General features: G+C 36.0%; 1 protein-coding gene across 2 annotated transcripts in view; it reads left to right on the top strand.

Moving 5' to 3' along the window:
* The first annotated feature begins 148 nt into the window (after window positions 1-148).
* The window catches only part of SELENOT (selenoprotein T), a 77,134-nt gene continuing 59,347 nt past the window's right edge, over window positions 149-17,935 (top strand). Inside the window, exons 1-5 of one of the 2 annotated variants that reach the window (XR_012129452.1) lie at window positions 149-384; window positions 13,054-13,164; window positions 13,726-13,852; window positions 15,825-15,912; window positions 17,401-17,554. Coding sequence is in view for 1 of the 2 variants with exons in the window: in XM_017656210.3 (XP_017511699.1) it covers window positions 248-384; window positions 13,054-13,164; window positions 13,726-13,852; window positions 15,825-15,912; window positions 17,401-17,525 (588 nt within the window). In the remaining variant the exon portion in view is untranslated. The remainder of the gene's footprint in view (window positions 385-13,053; window positions 13,165-13,725; window positions 13,853-15,824; window positions 15,913-17,400; window positions 17,555-17,935) is intronic. The other variant, XM_017656210.3, reaches the window with a different exon arrangement.

The following is a 17,935-nucleotide window of genomic DNA, read 5'->3' as shown; positions in this document are numbered from 1 at the left end:
CCCTGCAGTTCTCATTCTATCTCCGGTCTCTACACACACCCAACATGGTGGGTTAGGACAGTGAAACAGGTCCGGTCTGCCTCTCCGAGCGTGCGCAGGAGCCGGGCTGCGCAGGCGCATTCCTGCTTCCCTCCCGGACTTTGGAGGATCGCGCCTGCGCAGTGGGGAGCGGCTCGCGGCTCCCGCTCGGCCTGCCACTGGCTGCAGTCTCGGTCTGAGGGCGGCCGAAGTGGCTGGCTCTACTAAGATGAGGCTTCTGCTACTTCTCCTAGTGGCGGCGTCGGCGATGATCCGGAGCGATGCCTCGGCCAACCTGGGCGGCATGCCTAGCAAGAGATTAAAGATGCAGTACGCTACGGGGCCGCTGCTCAAGTTCCAGATTTGGTGAGTATGTGTGCTGGGCCCCGGCCGCGCAGCCGCGCCCTTACTCGTGCCCCGTCTCTACGCGAGGCCCCGGCCTCGCGGCCTCGCGGGCTGACCCTACCCCGGCCCGGAAGGACGGCGCCAGCAGCCTTCCGATGTCTGTCTTCTCCTGTGCCTTTCCCCGGGACGCCCAGGCCGCCTGCCGTGCCTTCGAGCACAACCGCTCACTGCTCTTTTTTGGCCATTAGAATGGTGGGAATGGGGAAGAAGGACACAGGAAGGTTAAACATTGAAAAGCGAAGACGTGGGGACCTTTGTCGGTGCGGAGGACCGATTCGGCAGTCACGCCGGGGCCGCTCCGGTGGCTGCGGAGGTGGGCATGACTCGGCGCAGCGTTGGCGGAGGAGCTCCGGCATTCGTCACCCAATTCACTCTTGCTCTCCCGTTACCCAGGGTTATGCCAGGTGGCTTCGCTGCCGCGCGAGGCGAAGGTTAATTCGGGTCGTTGGAGGGGACCCGGGAGCGACAGATGCAGTTTTCTTCGGGACCTGCCGGGGTGACTGTTAAGGGAGTGGGGAATTCAGACAGATGGAGGCCGTGGAGAGGTCCAAAGAGGCCGTTTTCAGTTGGCAATTTCCAAAGTGTCTTTGAAAAGTGCCCTGACAGCGTTCGTTCCCAGACAACTGGATGTGCTCCCTATTCTCGCTATAACCCCCTACCAGGGGCTACCTTCCCTGGCATCTCTTTCTACCTTTGAAATATCTTGTGCATTCAGAGAAACAGAAAAAACAAAACCCCTGGCAAATTTCAACATTGCTTTGTAAGTCATTTTATTGTTGCCTAGTCAAATATTAGCAGAGCAATAATGCATGTACTAACGTAAGTGGTGTTGGAAAGGTTTGAAAGGCTGAGATTTAAAAACAGAAAAACAAAATTGTAAAATTCGGAAATTAGAATCCTGCATTGCAGAAGATGACTTCTGTTTCATTCTAGGATGGCCAGATTAGTAAATCTTATGATCCCTGATACTTAGGAATATTGATTGGTGTTGGCCATAATACTTTGAAAATGAGGTTTTTCAAACTTCATGTATTAAGTGTACTAAAGTTTATATTTTCCACTTATCCAGCTAATTTTTTAGTTTGATCTTTAAAGGCTAAGCACATCTTTAAAATTAAAAAAAGAAAATCAATTTAAGTGACCTTTAAAGAGAGTCAGAAAGTAAGATGGTGAGACTTTGTTTTTGGAGTGAAAACTGAAAACCTTGCAATTCCTTCCTGATTTAAAAACACACAAAAAACCCTCCCCGTCTCCCTGTACTGTTAACTGTATGCCCAGCACATACCATCTTTCATTTAAGGCTGTTAATAGGGGTTATGGCTTGTCCCTGCTGACTTTTTTCCCCCAGATATGTATTTTTTAATTAGAAGGTGGTAGTCATTTTACCAATTTATAAGAACTGTTAAGGATTAAGTGTAATACTTTTCATTTAAGTAGTTAAAAAAAGACTGCAGTTTCCAAATGTAGTTTTTTCTATTTCCTACTTACGTATTGCTTGGTTTCATTGGTGCTTTTCCAAAATGATTTTTATAGTTGCTTATATGGGAAGACTTGTCAAAATAATTTAACAAGTGTATCTGCCACTGAAGATATGCATAACAGAGTTTTTAAAATGTGTAAACAAATGTCAGGAATGGCATTCAGTCCTTCAAATTAAACTTTTAAAAAAGTCTTAAGTAGTACTTCCTTGGAACTTTTGATACTTAATAACATTTTTTCTTCTTCTTGTTGGTTTTTTTGCTTTAAGAACAGACTTGTCCCAAAAGTCTAGTAAGTTTTCTTTTGCAGTAACTCTGAGCATGTTACATGCAAAAATGCTTCAGTTTTGTTTTGTTTTTTATCTATAGATGGGAAATAACTATTAATGTGCCCTACCAAATGCAGGTAAATTTAGCTTGTTGTGTGCTACTTTTCTCCCAGAGATTAATATGTAAATAGTAAAGTGAATATTAATCTTCTAATTTCGGTACAATTTCTTGGACATTCATTTGCACGTTTGTTTGAGAAAGGAGAAGCAGCTACAACAATTGAGGATAAATATGTGAAAAAAATTAATTCCATTTGAAACGTCAGTGCTATATAATATTTTTCATTAATTACCACTGTTAACAAAGGAGAGAGACTATTTTTACCTTTCAAATGCTTTTGTTCCTTATTATTACATATTTATATAAGTAGTTTTCTTTTTAACTTTAACTTAATATATTATCTGTTAATTGTACCACTTTTGTAATTGCTAATAGGATAAAATAGCAATACACAAACGGAATCGAAGCGGGAGAGATCAAGTATGCAAAATAGCTTAAAACAAACTTTCCTATTCTATATTCATGTATTTTTTTTCAGTAAATATTCATTCAGTACCTGCTTGTGCCAGGGCCTAAATATTACTGTAGTGAACAAGACAGTATGGCCCCTTATAAACCTACAGAAATGTACGGTATTACTTTATGCACCTGAGTCTTTGGCTTATTATGTTGATTGAGCAGTAGGATTATGTAAATTTGATGGCGCTGATTTCATATTTTGGGAAAAATCTTTTCCGCTTGGTTAAATATTGTTTTATGTTTAATATAAATACTAAAATATTAATTTAAGTATTAACTGTTTAAATATTGAACATAAAAAAGGAAATTCTCCAATTAGAGTATAAAGTTCCCTTGTCACATTTTCCTTTTGATTTTTATGTGAAAATGTATTTTATCTATAAATATATTCTGATAGGTACTATTTCTCATGATGTTCGTATTCATGCTTTATTTTCTCCATATATATGATTTAACATGTTACCAGACCTACAGCATTTAATCAGTTGTTGATTTAAAGAGACTATTGGCTACAGCTCTTTATAGTTAGCACTTACTTGAGCGTTTGACAATTGATTTACTAAGAATAGTAGATAAAGTTAAGATTTCAAAACATAAGCAGAACATAGCAGAATTTTCCAATTTTTGTTAATTTAAGAATCCACTGCTATAATTTTAGGACAACCAACTACTACATGGATTTTGAAGAGGTAAATGAAGCAAGCTCTATAGTAATAGATTTTTATTTAAATTTATACAAACTCAACCTTTGCTTTCATGATACGGATAAATGAAAATAAAGACCTAAGACTGATTTGGATGTTGATACTGATCAAGATTAATAAAATGCTGAATTGAAGAAATTTGAGATATTGTGAGCTATAGGTATGTGAGCTATAGGTAGAGATCATGTTAGTTACTGTAGACTTAATATTTGCACATTTGACAAATACTTGAGCACCTGCTCTATGCAGGCACTTTGCCTGGTGCTGGGAATTTAATTCATTGCTCTCATGGATATTGCAGGCAAGAGTTGAAGGCTGTATTAATCTATGAACAACACATAAAAAATCACAGCTAGTGCTGTGAAGGAAAGTAATATGGTACGAGAGGGATCTCGTCGGATCAGGGAAGGAAGGTTTCCATGAGGAAATAACTTTGAACTGAGATATCAATGATAAGATTTATTTAGGAAGAGCTTTAAAGATATGGGAATAGCATGTTCAGTGGTCTGGTAGTAGGAGAGAAAATTTATTAAGAAGACCAAAGCTCCTAACCTCAAAGACCAAAGAGAAGGTGGCATAGACCCTGGAGTGGGGTGGCAAGCCATGATAAAGATCAGTTATAATCATTGTGGAAAAACAGGGGAATAGATGTGGGAAAACCATTTGGGGGAGCTGTTGGAATTGTCCAGGTAAGAGATAATAAGAGTTTGGAATACAAAGGCAGTAGTAGAAGTAGAGAATAACGGCAGGTTTAAGAGACTTTTGGGAGATAAATTTAGCAATTGTTGGTGATGGGTTACACCTTTGGGGGGAAGGAGAGGTAGCCTGGAGTGAGAGGTATCAAAGATGACTCTTGTTCTGGAGCGATGATGTGCCAGTCACTGGGATGATAAACAAAGAAGGCCAATTAAAAAAAATTTTTTATTAAGGTATGACTGATATACACTCTTATGAAGGTTTCACATGAAAAAACAATGTGATTACTACATTTACCCATATTATCAACTGATTTGTTTTTTAAAAGATGCTAAATAGGAAAAATATACTTCTCAAAGTCAATGAAATAAAGAAGTAATAAATTGATTCCGTTAGAAGAGTAGTAATAGAGTGTTACTAGAGAACAAACTGAAAGCTGCAGCACTACCACACTGTTAAATTTTTTTTTTCTGACATAACAGCTGTGTATTTCACTTCGTAAATCTTTGATTAGATTTCTAATACTTTTTTTTTTTTGAGAGGGCATCTCTCATATTTATTGATCAAATGGTTGTTAACAACAATAAAATTCTGTATAGGGGGGTCAATGCTCAATGCACAATCATTAATCCACCCCCAGTCTAATTCTCGTCAGTCTCCAATCTTCTGAAGCATAACGAACAAGTTCTTACATGGTGAACAAATTCTTACATAGTGAATAAGTTCTTACATGGTGAACAGTACAAGGGCAGTCATCACAAAAACTTTCGGTTTTGATCACTCATTATGAACTATAAACAATCAGATCAAATATGAATATTCATTTGATTTTTATACTTATATGTGAATCCCACATTTCTCCCTTTATTATTATTATTATTATTTTTAATAAAATGCTGAAGTGGTAGGTAGATGCAAGATAAAGGTAGAAAACATAGTTTAGTGTTGTAAGAGAGCAAATGTCAATGATCAGGTGTGTGCCTGTAGACTATGTGTTTATCCAAGCTAGACAAGGGCATTAAAACATCCACGGATGCAGAAGATTTCTCTCAAAACAGGGGGGGGTGAGGTTCTAAGCCTCACCACTGTTGATCCCCAATTTCTCACCTGATGGCCCCCCCGCGACTGTGCATGTCTTAGGTTGTTCCTCCCTTGAGGAATCTTACCCGTCTCTGGCTAACCAGTCATCTTCCGGGGCCATACAGGGAGATGTAAAGTTGGTGAGAGAGAAGCCATATTGTTTGAAAAGGTTAGCTTTTTACTTCTTTTGCAGATTTATGCCCTGTGGCTTCTATGCCCAGCATTTGTTTTGAGGTATCTGTTAGATTTTTTAAGTTCTGTAATGTTTATATGGAATTTAGTCACCATTTTGTTTTTGCTTGTTACCATTTTAAACAAAATTATTATATCTGCTTGAATGCTGTGCATATAATCATTGTTTCTACTTAATAATGAACAGAGTACTTTAGTCCAGAGCTTTTAGATATAGGTAAAACATAAACAGTGTTAAGGATTTTATCTCCTCCTACCGAAAACTGAAACATTATTTCTTTACAGTTTGCCATTAAGGTAAGTGGTGGAAATTGAATTGAATATATCATTTAGAAATATCACAATAACCTCATAAATTTTGAATAGTAAAGTTACTGGAAAACTGCATATTTACTGGACTCGCAGTTTGGAAGTCCAGGCCTTATTCAGTCTGTTTTCTGCGTGACTTTCAGGAAATTAATCTTTTTAGCTCTCAATTTATTCATCTGTTTAAAAAAAGCTGGTTGCTATCGCAGCACTATTACCAATAGCCAAGATATTAAAGCAGCCTAAGTGTCCATCAGTAGATGAATGGATAAATAAGATGTGGTACATATACACAATAGAATACTATTCAGCCATAACAAAGAATCCTACCATTTGCAACAACATGGATGGAGCTGGAGGACATAATGCTTGGTGAAATAAGCCAGACAGAAAAAGACAAGTGCCAAATGATTTCCCTCCTTTGTGAAGTATAACAACGAAGCAAAACTGAAGGAACAAAACTGCTGCAGACTCACACACTCCAAGAAGGGACTAGCAGTTACCAAAGGGGAGGGGTGTGGGAGGGTGGGTAGGGAGGGAAGGAGAAGGGGATTCAGGGGTATTATGTTTAGTACACATGGTGTGAGCGGTCATGGGGAAGACATTGTAGCACGGAGAAGGCAACTAGTGAATCTGTGGCATCTTACTGCACTGATGGACAGTGACTGCAATGGGGGGTAGGGACTTGATAATCTGGGTAAATGTAGTAACCACATTGATTTTTCATGTGAAACCTTCAGAAGAGGGTATATCAATAATATCTTAATTTAAAAAAAGGCTGGTTGCTTTCCAGTTACCTCTAATGTTCTGTTAATTCTGTTTTGTACTGTTAAGAAGCTTGAAGGAAGAAAGTTAAAACGTGTATGTGTTTCATTTCTTTGTCACTTCATGTAGCTGGTGTCTTCTGGTTCCTGATTGTCACCTTCTCTGCTTTACAGAAAGGGAAATCATGTTTTCACATACCTTGATTGGGTTGCAGCCTGGGATTGTTGAGGAAGAAATCTTGCGATGTAGCTTTTACCAAGAACTGCTGATAATCAAGTCTTCCTTTTTTATGTCCTTTTTTCATGCCACTTTTTTTGCCCTTACATCCAACTTTAGGAAGATAAAATTTTTTACAGTAACATTTGAAAACCAGTGGTCTAAGTAGGAGAGACAGAGGGTCTTAAAAACCCAGAGGAAAGAAAAATTATCTAATCGGGGGAGTTAGCTTTGCAGAGGAGGAAATGAAATCTTGAAGAGTTTGGGGAACTCTACCAGGAGGTACAGAGAGCTATACAAGTGATGGGAAGAAAGTATGCAAATGAAGCCTGACTCAGCGGGGAGGAGGAGGAGGAGACAAGACATGAGGAAAACTGGAGTCAGTAAGTTAAAACATTTAGTACAGTGTACATGCTACCATTTATCAAGTGCCTATTATTGTAGTTTATTTTTACTTTCTTTAATGCTGTGATGAGAACTCAAGTAAATACACCTTTGAAAGTTCTACTCTTTGACTTTCAGCTTTAGAAAAAAAAACCAGCTGTCAGTAAATACAGATTTACACCAACAGGCATAGTATTATATAAGACGGGTATTCCTTAATTTATTTAATCAATGCCTTACTGGTTAACATTTAGATTGGTCCTAATTTTTCACAAAATTACTTTGCTAGGAACAGTGTCCTCAAATGTCTTATGTATGTACTTGTCCAGTTATTTCCGTAAATTAAATCCATAGAAGTAAAATGTTAGAATCATGTCAAAGGGTTTCACTGCTTAAATTTTGACATAGCTAAATTAGTTAACACTCCTACTAGAAGATCTTAGAGTGGGTTAGGTTTTTTTAAATTCCTAGTTTACTGCACGTATTCGGAGAATGTGACATTTGCTGTTTCTACTTATTGGGCCTTTGTGATTTAACATAGATGGCCAATTGTTATAAATGTTCTGTGGGCTCTCAGGGTGGAGAAAAAACCACTGATGAATCTGAAATCTGTTAATGATGCTGTTCACAGCTTATAATTTTTATTATCTATCACTGCTTGAGTTTTCTGCCCATCAATTTTCTTTAGGTTCTCAAAATATTTTTTTTTTTTTGAGAGGGCATCTCTCATATTTATTGATCAAATGGTTGTTAACAGTTAACAACAGTAAAATTCTGTACAGGGGACTCATTGCACAATCATTAATCCACCCCAAGCCTAATTCTCATCAGTCTCCGATCTTCTGAAGCACAACGAACAAGTTCTTACATGGTGAACAGATTCTTACATAGTGAATAAGTTCTTACATGGTGAACAGTACAAGGGCAGTCATCACAGAAACTTTCGGTTTTGATCACGCATCATGAACTATAAACAATCAGGTCAAATATGAATATTCGTTTGATTTTTATATTTGATTTATACGGGAATCCCACATTTCTCCCTTATTATTATTATTATTTTTAGTAAAATGCTGAAGTGGTAGGTAGATGCAAAATAAAGGTAGAAAACATAGTTTAGTGCTGTAAGAAAGCAAATGTAGATGATCAGGTGTGTGCCTCTAGACTAAGTATTAATCCAAGCTAGACAAGGGCAACAAAACATCCATGGATGCAGAAGATTTCTCTCAAAACGGGGGGTGAGGTTCTAAGCCTCACCTCTGTTGATCCCCAATTTCTCACCTGATGGCCCCCCTGCTCAAAATATTTTTTAATTCTGCTTTTGATTTTGAGATTCCTTGTGGTCCTTATCTCTTTTATCATCTTTCTGCTTCTTGCAAGTATTTTTGGACATAGGCTTTTAGTTTGAATTTTTTGATTGCTATTTCTGATCTTTAATTTTGTGACATTTTTTCCATAGTCTCTCAGGTATATTTTCTGTTTTTCCTCTCTGTGTTTCAAGCAAGACATGAGAAACAGCTTCAGATATTATGAACTAATGAACTGTGTCCTCTGCTTAAACTCTTAGCAGCTTATTCTCTCTTCTCCATTAGAATGTTGCCAGTACTAAAAAGGCAAAGATTTTCGTCTCTTTGGCTAGATGCTCTATCTATAGAGACCAGAACAGTACTGGTCATCAGTAAATATTTATTGAAAAAATAAGTACAATCTGTTGTAGTCCACTGTGGTTGGCCCTGAGATAACAAATTCTCTCATACCCCTGCCTCCCTTTTAATTCCTAACTGGACTATAGATTGATAGCCCTTGATACTGTTCCTTTATGATAGGTTTTTATCTGTTTGGCCTTTGCTTCAGTTTGGTAGTCATTAGGCATAGAATGTGATATGTGTGAAACTTCAGTTTTGAACCTACTCTTGGCTTGGCCTCCACGCCTCTACTGATGTAAGTTAATTCTGATGTCACATGGGACAAGTGAAAAACCAATAGGTAAACTGCACAAGACAACAGAAAAGCAATAAGGCAGGCAAGAGACCGCTCTTGTTTGGCCAGTGAATTAGCAAAAACATGGTACATGGTATGTTTTTTATTGTCTATCTTCCAACTTATAAAAATCTCTTACACCTTTATTGAGAGGTTATGTACCATATGAATCTGTTAATAAAAAAATGCTTTCCAGAGTAAAGAGAGAAAATTCCTTTCTCAGGAAGAGCTGAGGAACTTAAACAATTTATAAATTCTTGGTGGTATAGTCTGAAGGAAAAGCTTTCCTGAAATGTTACGCCAAAGGTGTAGGGAAACTAGAAGCTAGTGACCTCAAGAATAAGACACAAAGAATGAAGAGAATAAAACAGATCATTAGTTGTGTTTTAGGTTTATTAAAATCTTTGGAATAAACTCAGTATAGAAGCCAGGAGTTTAGAAGTCACTTCATGCATATTTTGTTATGTTTTTATGATGGTGGCCACTGTAGTTACTCCAAGAGTGAGGAGGGGAAGCTGGAAGGGAAGTCACTTGATTTCATTTAATGCAGTTCCTTAACTTGATAAGTGGATACCTCTTTAGTGCAGTTTTTACAACTTTAAAAAAAAGTCTGGTCATGTTTTGATCTTCATCCGGAGTGTGTGAGCACTCCTGTTGGCATTTTTTTAAGAATATTTATCAGATCAGTCTATTATTTACTCCCTGAGTGTCTTGTTTCTTGTGTAGTTTATAGTGCACCTTCTTCAGATTTCCTTGCTTAAAACACTCAGCAGGTGATGGCATTACACAGATAAATGTCTATTACTACTTCACCTAATAAACAGAAGTAGGAGCAATAAAGATTACATCTCAAAATTCAGTTTTCAGTGATCAGTGGGCTCTTGGACTGGGCAATTCTGTAGACAGGTAGAAAGCACAAAATTCATTAAATATCTTACTGATTTTCTTCGTACAACATGCAGGAATATTGAAAATCTTGGGATGCAAGTAGCAGAAACCTATGTGAGCTGGTTTGAACAGTGCATTTAGAAATGCATTTATTTAGAAATCCCCGAAGGCAAGGATGCAGCAGTGCCTCAAGATGGGCTACAATAGAAAACCAGTATGTCTAAGAAGACTTCATTCCCTCTTTTCTGGTTCATATATGTACTTCTTTCTCAGTAAAATATATTTCATTTTGCCCTATTTCTCTATTTCTCTGAAGATTGAAGAGTAGTCTGCTCAATACTTTTGAATGATTACCACTCCTCTACCCATTGTGTTAAATGTTCACCTATGTAGAGATAGTCAGTTTTTTAAACCCCAGTTCTTCATTTTGAGAGAGAAGACTCAAGCCTTCCTACGACAAGTTCACATTTCTGGACTGTCTGTTGGGATAAGAGTTGGGTCTCATGATATAAACAGGATCCAGTCCTATGTGTGGGTGAGACGACAGTTGAAGGGGAGGTTATTGTAAACCAAAGGGGATGGTGAGGTCAAGAGGTGGTAAAAATAAAAATCACAATTATTTCATAAGTAAATATCTGAGGTTTTGCCCTCTTGTCTTTTAATAAGGAGATGTAAGAGGCTGGGGTTTGTGACAGGCTTAAGTTTGATAAAATAGGCATTTGACTATAAGGACCAGATATAGTACAGAAAGGGGAAAAGTGGAATGGTTGGCATCATGAATTTGGAGACTGAAAGCATGATGGACCTAAAAAAGTACAAAATCGAGAAATCAGGAAAACAATTCCATTCACAATTGGATCAAAAAGAAAAAAATACCTAGGAATAAACCTAACGAAAAAAAAAAGTACAAAATCTATTTGAAATAGCATGAACAGGATTTTTCTGTATTTTCTGAATTTCCTTTCTGTTCATTACACATAGATCATGTAAATTGTACACAAGTTCTCCCTTTTAAAAAAGTGTTGTATGGAAAATATTTTAACTTGAGCAATTGCAAGAGTTAAACTACATATATTAAGATATTTCATATTACTGGAAAGAGATTTGCAAAGTGATTAGGATTTAACTTTAAAGATTTCTTTTCAGACTTTAAGTTTACTTGATAAGGCCCTTTAGTCCAGGGGCAGAAGGAACAGGGAGCTGCTGCAACATATTTCTAGCAAGTTCACATACTTATTTGTTAGAGTTAACTGGACATCATAATTTTACTCATTAACTCAGAAAAAATGGAATCAGTTGAAAGAACTGGGTGGTGATAGAGATGGAAAAATTACTGGCTCCTATCTTGTATGCCTATAATTTAACATTTTGTCCACCATGATAAACACTAGGTACGTTTTATTTTGGAAAACATATGTCAGCAGTAGGGGTTGTTGTTTCAAAACAGAAAAATTGTTTTGTGGAAAATGATTCGATAGGAAAAATGTTCCTTGGTTTTTCTTCACTAATCTAGAGGCAAATATAGGAAGGAAAGTTTACTCATGCATAACTAAACTTGTCTACAATGTGTTGTGTCAGTCTTGTAAACTGCTTCGTTTTTCAGAATAAGAAAGGTACAGTTTGTTTCACTTTTATTTTTATTGAGCGTAATTGACAAAAGTTTGAGTTGTACATATTTTGCTATTTGTATATATTGCAGAATGATCAGTACCGTAAATCCCTTTAACATCCATCACCACAGTTACAATTTTTTTTTTAACTTTTAAGATCCACTTTCCTAGCTGCTTTCAAGTATGCAGTACACTACTGTTAACTATAGTCACCATGCTGTACATCCCCAAGACTTAATTCATTTTATAACTGGAAATTTGAGGCTTTCAGTTTTCAAGTCCTTTTTGGATTTCAGGTTTATGGGTCAGTTCTATTTGGAGTTTCATGAACAGAGGTCTGAGATTAAACTGAAGACTTGGGATCGGAAGAACTGAGGATAGAGTTAGGTTTCTGAGCATAGTAGTCAGAAAGGTAGGTGAGTTGGAGAACTCTGACCAGTAGTGTTGCCTGCACATAAACCCATCTTTCTAGCTGGGACTCTAGGGCTTCCCTTGGTGTAGGATTGGAACTCACAGAGCAAACAGTAGGGATTTCATTTTCTTTGGGTATATACCCAGAAGTGGAATTGCCAGATTAAATGTTTTTTTGGGTTCTTTGGGGTTCCATACAAATTTAGGATTCTTTGTTCTATGAAAAATGCCATTGGAATTTTGATAGGGATTACACTGAATCTGTAGATTACTTCGGGTAATATGGATACTTTAACAATATAAATTCTTCAGTTTCATTTGTCAGTGTCTTAAATTTCCAGTATACCTTTTTTCTCTGTATGTGCACTCTGGTACCATTTCCCCTGTTAGGGAAATACATATCCACAGTTCAGTTGTTCAGAGATTTTAATGGAGATGATTGGATTCTGTTGACTAAATTTTTAGAGTAATTATATGGATTGCTGTCATATTGCTGAAAATTATCTTCCCAATCTTTGTTTCCTTTGCAAAGTAGAATAAAAATTTAGCATCAGAAGGGATGTAAGAGTTATTTAAGTTCCTTTTATTGGGATTGAGCGGCATATTTGTCCAGACCAGAAGAATTTCATGTTTTATGCCTTGGTTTTTTTTTTAAACTTATGGTGCCCCACTTTTGAAAGTCTCTATTTCAGATGAATAAGAATTGTTTTCATTTCAGTGTGTTTACAGTCATTGATACCCAAAAAAAGGCATATTGATTTGAAAGCTCACTGTATGCTGACATATATAAATAGATATTTGATGCTGTCCCAATCTGTAACAATAACCCAAATTTATAAAGATTAATGTTCAAATGGAAAGATTTGAGGGGAATGTAACTTAAATATGTGAAATTTGTGTGTAGGGGGGATCCCTCCATATACCCATCATCCAGCATTTATCATTCTTAATTTTTAATTGTTCTTCAGAAACATTTTTAATCTTGAAATTTTTTTTAGGCTTTGTCTAACTACAAAATAAATCTAGGCATATTCTAAATCACTTAAAAGAAGCACTTTCATTTTTCTGCAGTGTTTCCTGAGGATATAGGCGGGTGTTTGAAGAGTACATGCGGGTTATTAGCCAGCGGTACCCAGACATCCGCATTGAAGGAGAGAATTACCTTCCTCAGCCAATATATAGGTAAGTAAATTTCAGTAACTTAAAAGGAATTTTTCAGTGAATTTTTTTTTACTTGTGAATAAATTTTTGTAAATTGGTTCAATTAATTTTCCTTGGTTATTAAAATTTCTTGGTTATGTATAAGAACCTTGTTTTATAAATAGCAAGTTTATTTGATCCAAATACAGAAGAATTTTTCTATAAGAAGGAAAGAGGATTATTTCAGAGTTGGTAGCCCTTCTAAAGCTGTGTCTCCTTACGTAATTTTTATTGTGGAAATAGCCCAAGAACTCCCAAAATTTTGTAGAAAGTAAATGGTACAAAATTTTCTACCATTAAAATAATAGTATTTTTAAATGCCAATGCCATATAATTTTATGTTAGTTTTGATTAATTTAAAAGATATTAAACTTTTGTTTTAAAACTGCACAGTAACCTTTGGTTATTATCTTTTTCACTGATTATAATTGGTGACTTTTAGATTTGGTGTCTAGAAAATGTACACATAGACTGGAGGTATGAAATTTTGAAGTAGATGTAAAAATATGGCTTCTGATGAATATGTTTCTTTTCTTTTAATAGACACATAGCATCTTTCCTGTCAGTCTTCAAACTAGTATTAATAGGCTTAATAATTGTTGGCAAGGATCCTTTTGCTTTCTTTGGCATGCAAGCTCCTAGCATCTGGCAGTGGGGCCAAGAAAATAAGGTATGTAACAATAGCTGTGTGATAGCTGTAGGTTTTTAAGTTGTCAGTGAAGGTATTTTAATGGATTTTTCTTCATTTTTAAAGTAGTTGATTTCCCTGTTTAAGTGTTATTTCAACTTTATCTCTGGGCAAAGCACTTAACCTCCCTTGGCCTTAGTTTCTATATTTATGTATTAAGAATGATTAGGTTTTACCTTTTTATTATTGGAAGGATAAGGAGGTGTTGCTTTAGTAGGCCCTGGGCACAGAACAATTTATGCCTGATTTTGGTTATATAACTTAGGGCAAATCATATCCACCAAAATATTATATACACAAAACGTAGGCCTTTTATACCAACTGATGTGGATTTTAGGGGGTTTATTCTCTTTTAAAAAATGGGATTTCCACCACAAATTTATTCTTACCTGAACTATGTCTTTTTTTTTTTTTACTATTTATCTTTTGACTTTCCTATTTATGGGGACTCTGTTTAGTAAATTACATTACCTGTAACAATCAATGTAAATATGTATAAGAATCTTTTTCTACTTGTTCTATCCTTTATAGGATTTTGCTACAGCATATATTTTGTTTTTCTTTATTAAAGTACATTGATATGCAATCTTACGATGGTTTCACATAGACGACACAGTGGTGGTTTCAACATTCACCCATATTGTCAAGTCCTCACCCCCTCTCTTGTGGTCACTGTCTTTCAGTGTAGTAAGATGTTATAGAGTCATTAATTGTCTTCTCCATTACAACATATATTCTTTCTAGCTCTCTTTCATCTGTTTTACTTAAAATCATGTTTTCTGGAGGTTTTACCTTAGGCTGTGAGAAATGGAACTAATTTTTATTTCTCTCTTGGATGAGATTGCCTTGGTGTCCTTCCAAGAAGTAGTCTCTTTTGGAGTCCTCTATCTGAACTGATTACCTTTAGCTGATGACTGTGTAGCTATACTAATTTTTCTTAGGGAATCACTTATTTCCAGTAACATTTGAGGCTTCTTAAATAATCTCAGGTGCTGTCTCTAATTGCAGTGTATGTCTATCCTGTTATTAACAAGATACTAATTTGGATCAGATTAAGAATTGAAGTTTTACCTATTGAAAATGTTTTGTGCTATATTTATTAATTCTATTGATTGCAAATTATCTTTAGTGCATTTTACTTTAGACATATAACATGCTTGATCTGTGGAAGAGGAATGTACTTGAAAGCTGAAGTTTTATGACACATCCTGTGGATTTTTCCCAAGAAAGTAGACTTATATTCCAAAAGGCTAGGGTAACCGTTATGAAATGAAAGCCTGACTACTCAAGTGGGACTGGGGGGAAAGCCCTTTCTCATCTGCTGTGCTCATTTGGATGGATTTTTCTCTTTAACAGCTTGCTGTGAATTGACATTTTTACTATGTCCTATTTTTAGTCAGGTGATTCTATTAAATTAAAACCTCTTTGCCCGACAAGGAACCTCTGGTCTTTTTGGGAAAGTATAGATTTGTCTTCAAAAGGTAAATGAATAATTTAGTATGTCAGTGCTTTCTAACCTACTTTTTTTTCTTGGTTTGAATAAAATGATTTGTTTGGAACATGGACAGGCTATATTGGATACATAGGGTTGCTGATTATTGCATCACTAGTCTCTTGTGAATTCATACATTTATTATTATAAAAATGGTGAAATGAACCCTTCTAATGCTGGCGTTCTTTTGTTTAACTTGCTATTATTATGAGATCTCTAGAAATTCTCTATGTTGTGAATGTCATATATGTTCTTCATCATGTAAAAGCTGTGAGTTAATGTTGCATTTTTCTTGTTCTGCATATGTTAACATGGAATAGCAGTAATAGTTTGTACAGACACTTAAGAAGTAGAGTAAAAAAAGAGCAATTAGCAAATAAAATGAGACTACGATGTCTTAAGTTCTGATGTTGTTTGGCCTTCATAATGACTTTGCTTGTTCTGTATTATATTTTCTCTTAGGTCTATGCATGTATGATGGTTTTCTTCTTGAGCAACATGATTGAGAACCAGTGTATGTCAACAGGTGCATTTGAGATAACTTTGAATGGTGAGTTCTGTGATGAATTTTAATGATTTATAATGGGCATGAGGCTTTTCTGTTTTTTCATAATGTGCTAAATTTATCTCTGTTTACTAATCCTGCATGATCTGCTCCCATGACTTTTAGAATTACATCTGTATGTTATAATCTCTGAATTATAGCTCTAGAGAGCTCTGACCTTCCTTCTAGGTATTATACCCAGGAATCTTAAATTCCTACTCTCAAAATATTATCTCTGGTTCCTACAACTCTTGTATGCTCCCAGTTTGCTCCTTTCTTGGCATTTCTCATTTACATAATGGTATCATTGTCATTCTACTAAGTTGCCCATGTCAGATACCTAGGATAATCTCACTTTCTCCTTACTCTCCATATCTAATGGTTACCAGCTCTTCTCAATTCTACCTACAACATTACCCAAAAACCTGTGTTCACCACCACCACCATAGTCCAAGCCACAATTATTTTGTTACCCTCTAATACATTCTCTAAACCAGAGGTTGGCAAATAATGAGCTAATAATAGTTTTTACATTTTTTAAATGGTTACAAAGAAGTCAAAATAATATTTTGTGACAGATGGAGATAATACGGAATTCACATTTCAGTGTTCATACCTAAAGTTTTAACTTTCATCAGTGAAAAATTTGTGGAAATTTATTTCTCTGGTTATATAAATACCTATATAATCTTGATTTTGGCTGTTACTCTGTAAAGTCTAAAATACTTATCTGGCTTCTTATAGAAAAATTTTCTGACACCTGCTTCAAAGAGTAGAGTGATACTTTTTTTCAAATGCACTTTTCAACTTCTTGCTTCATTGACTTAAATTCATTAAATAGCTTTACTGTGTTCTCAAGATTAAGACCAAATCATTTAACATGGCCAAAACTTTTAAAAGTATGATGCAGCCTAGGGATCAACAAACGATGGCTGTATGGGCCATGTTCTCTCCTACCTTTTTTTTTTTTTTCAGTGAAGTTTTATTGGAACACACTATGCCTATTCATTTATGTATAAATGTTGCTCTTTCCGTGCTACAAGGAGAGTTGAGAAGCTGTGATAGACTGTGTATCTTCCCTAGCTAAAAATTCTTATTATCTGGCTCCTTACCATTTGTTGACCCCTGACCTAGACCCTTTCTATCTCTCCAGCCACCTGTGTAGCATTCTTAGAAGTATTCCATCTCTCTCTTCACTTTTAATAATATCTCTCACTTTTAGTAATAGTAAGTGCAAAGGCTCCTTTCCAGTCTCTCATATGTGCGTCTCAGCATCTTCTAGTGTTTTTAGCATACAATTGTGATTTGTAGCTCTTTGTATGGTTCTTTTTATATTTCCCGTACTAGAATATGAACTCCGTAATAGTAAGAAGTATAATTCTTCTGTTCACTTCCTATCCCTGGCTGTGTACATAGACAATAAACATATGTGAAATGAATGTCTACTACAGCATCAATTTTAATTTGGGGGGATGGTACCTTTTATTTTTATAGATGTACCTGTATGGTCTAAGCTGGAATCTGGTCACCTTCCATCCATGCAACAGCTTGTTCAAATTCTTGACAATGAAATGAAGCTTAATGTGCATATGGATTCAATCCCACATCATCGATCGTAGCCCCACCTATCAGCACTGAAAACTCTTTTGTAAGTAGTAGCAACCTATAGTTATCAGTTAATTCTCATCACAAATCAACAAGACACTAGATACTTCATATATTACCACTTGAGTTTCCAACTTAAGATTTAACAGATGGATGTATTCTTCATTAAAGTTTGTTAAGGGATCAAGAGAGTTTGGACCTTCCAAAATATAAAGTAAGGTTGTGCTAATAATTTTATCTTCAAGTCTGTATAACTGGGCCTGTAACATCATTTTTTTGACTGTGAGCTCCTAGTGGCCAGACTTGATTTATTATGCTAGGATGTTTGTATACATACCTTCTCCTTACTTTGAAATAACTGGTTCCTAAGAGTATGAAGATACTTTTAACGTGCTCAGGATAGGAAATTTGTCAGCAAATATGT

This window comes from Manis javanica, chromosome 3 (genome assembly GCF_040802235.1).
Source record: "Manis javanica isolate MJ-LG chromosome 3, MJ_LKY, whole genome shotgun sequence".
Classification (NCBI taxonomy): Eukaryota; Metazoa; Chordata; class Mammalia; order Pholidota; family Manidae; genus Manis; species Manis javanica.
The sequence above is the reverse complement of the archived record's forward strand: the minus strand, read 5'-3'. Positions and strand labels throughout refer to the sequence as shown.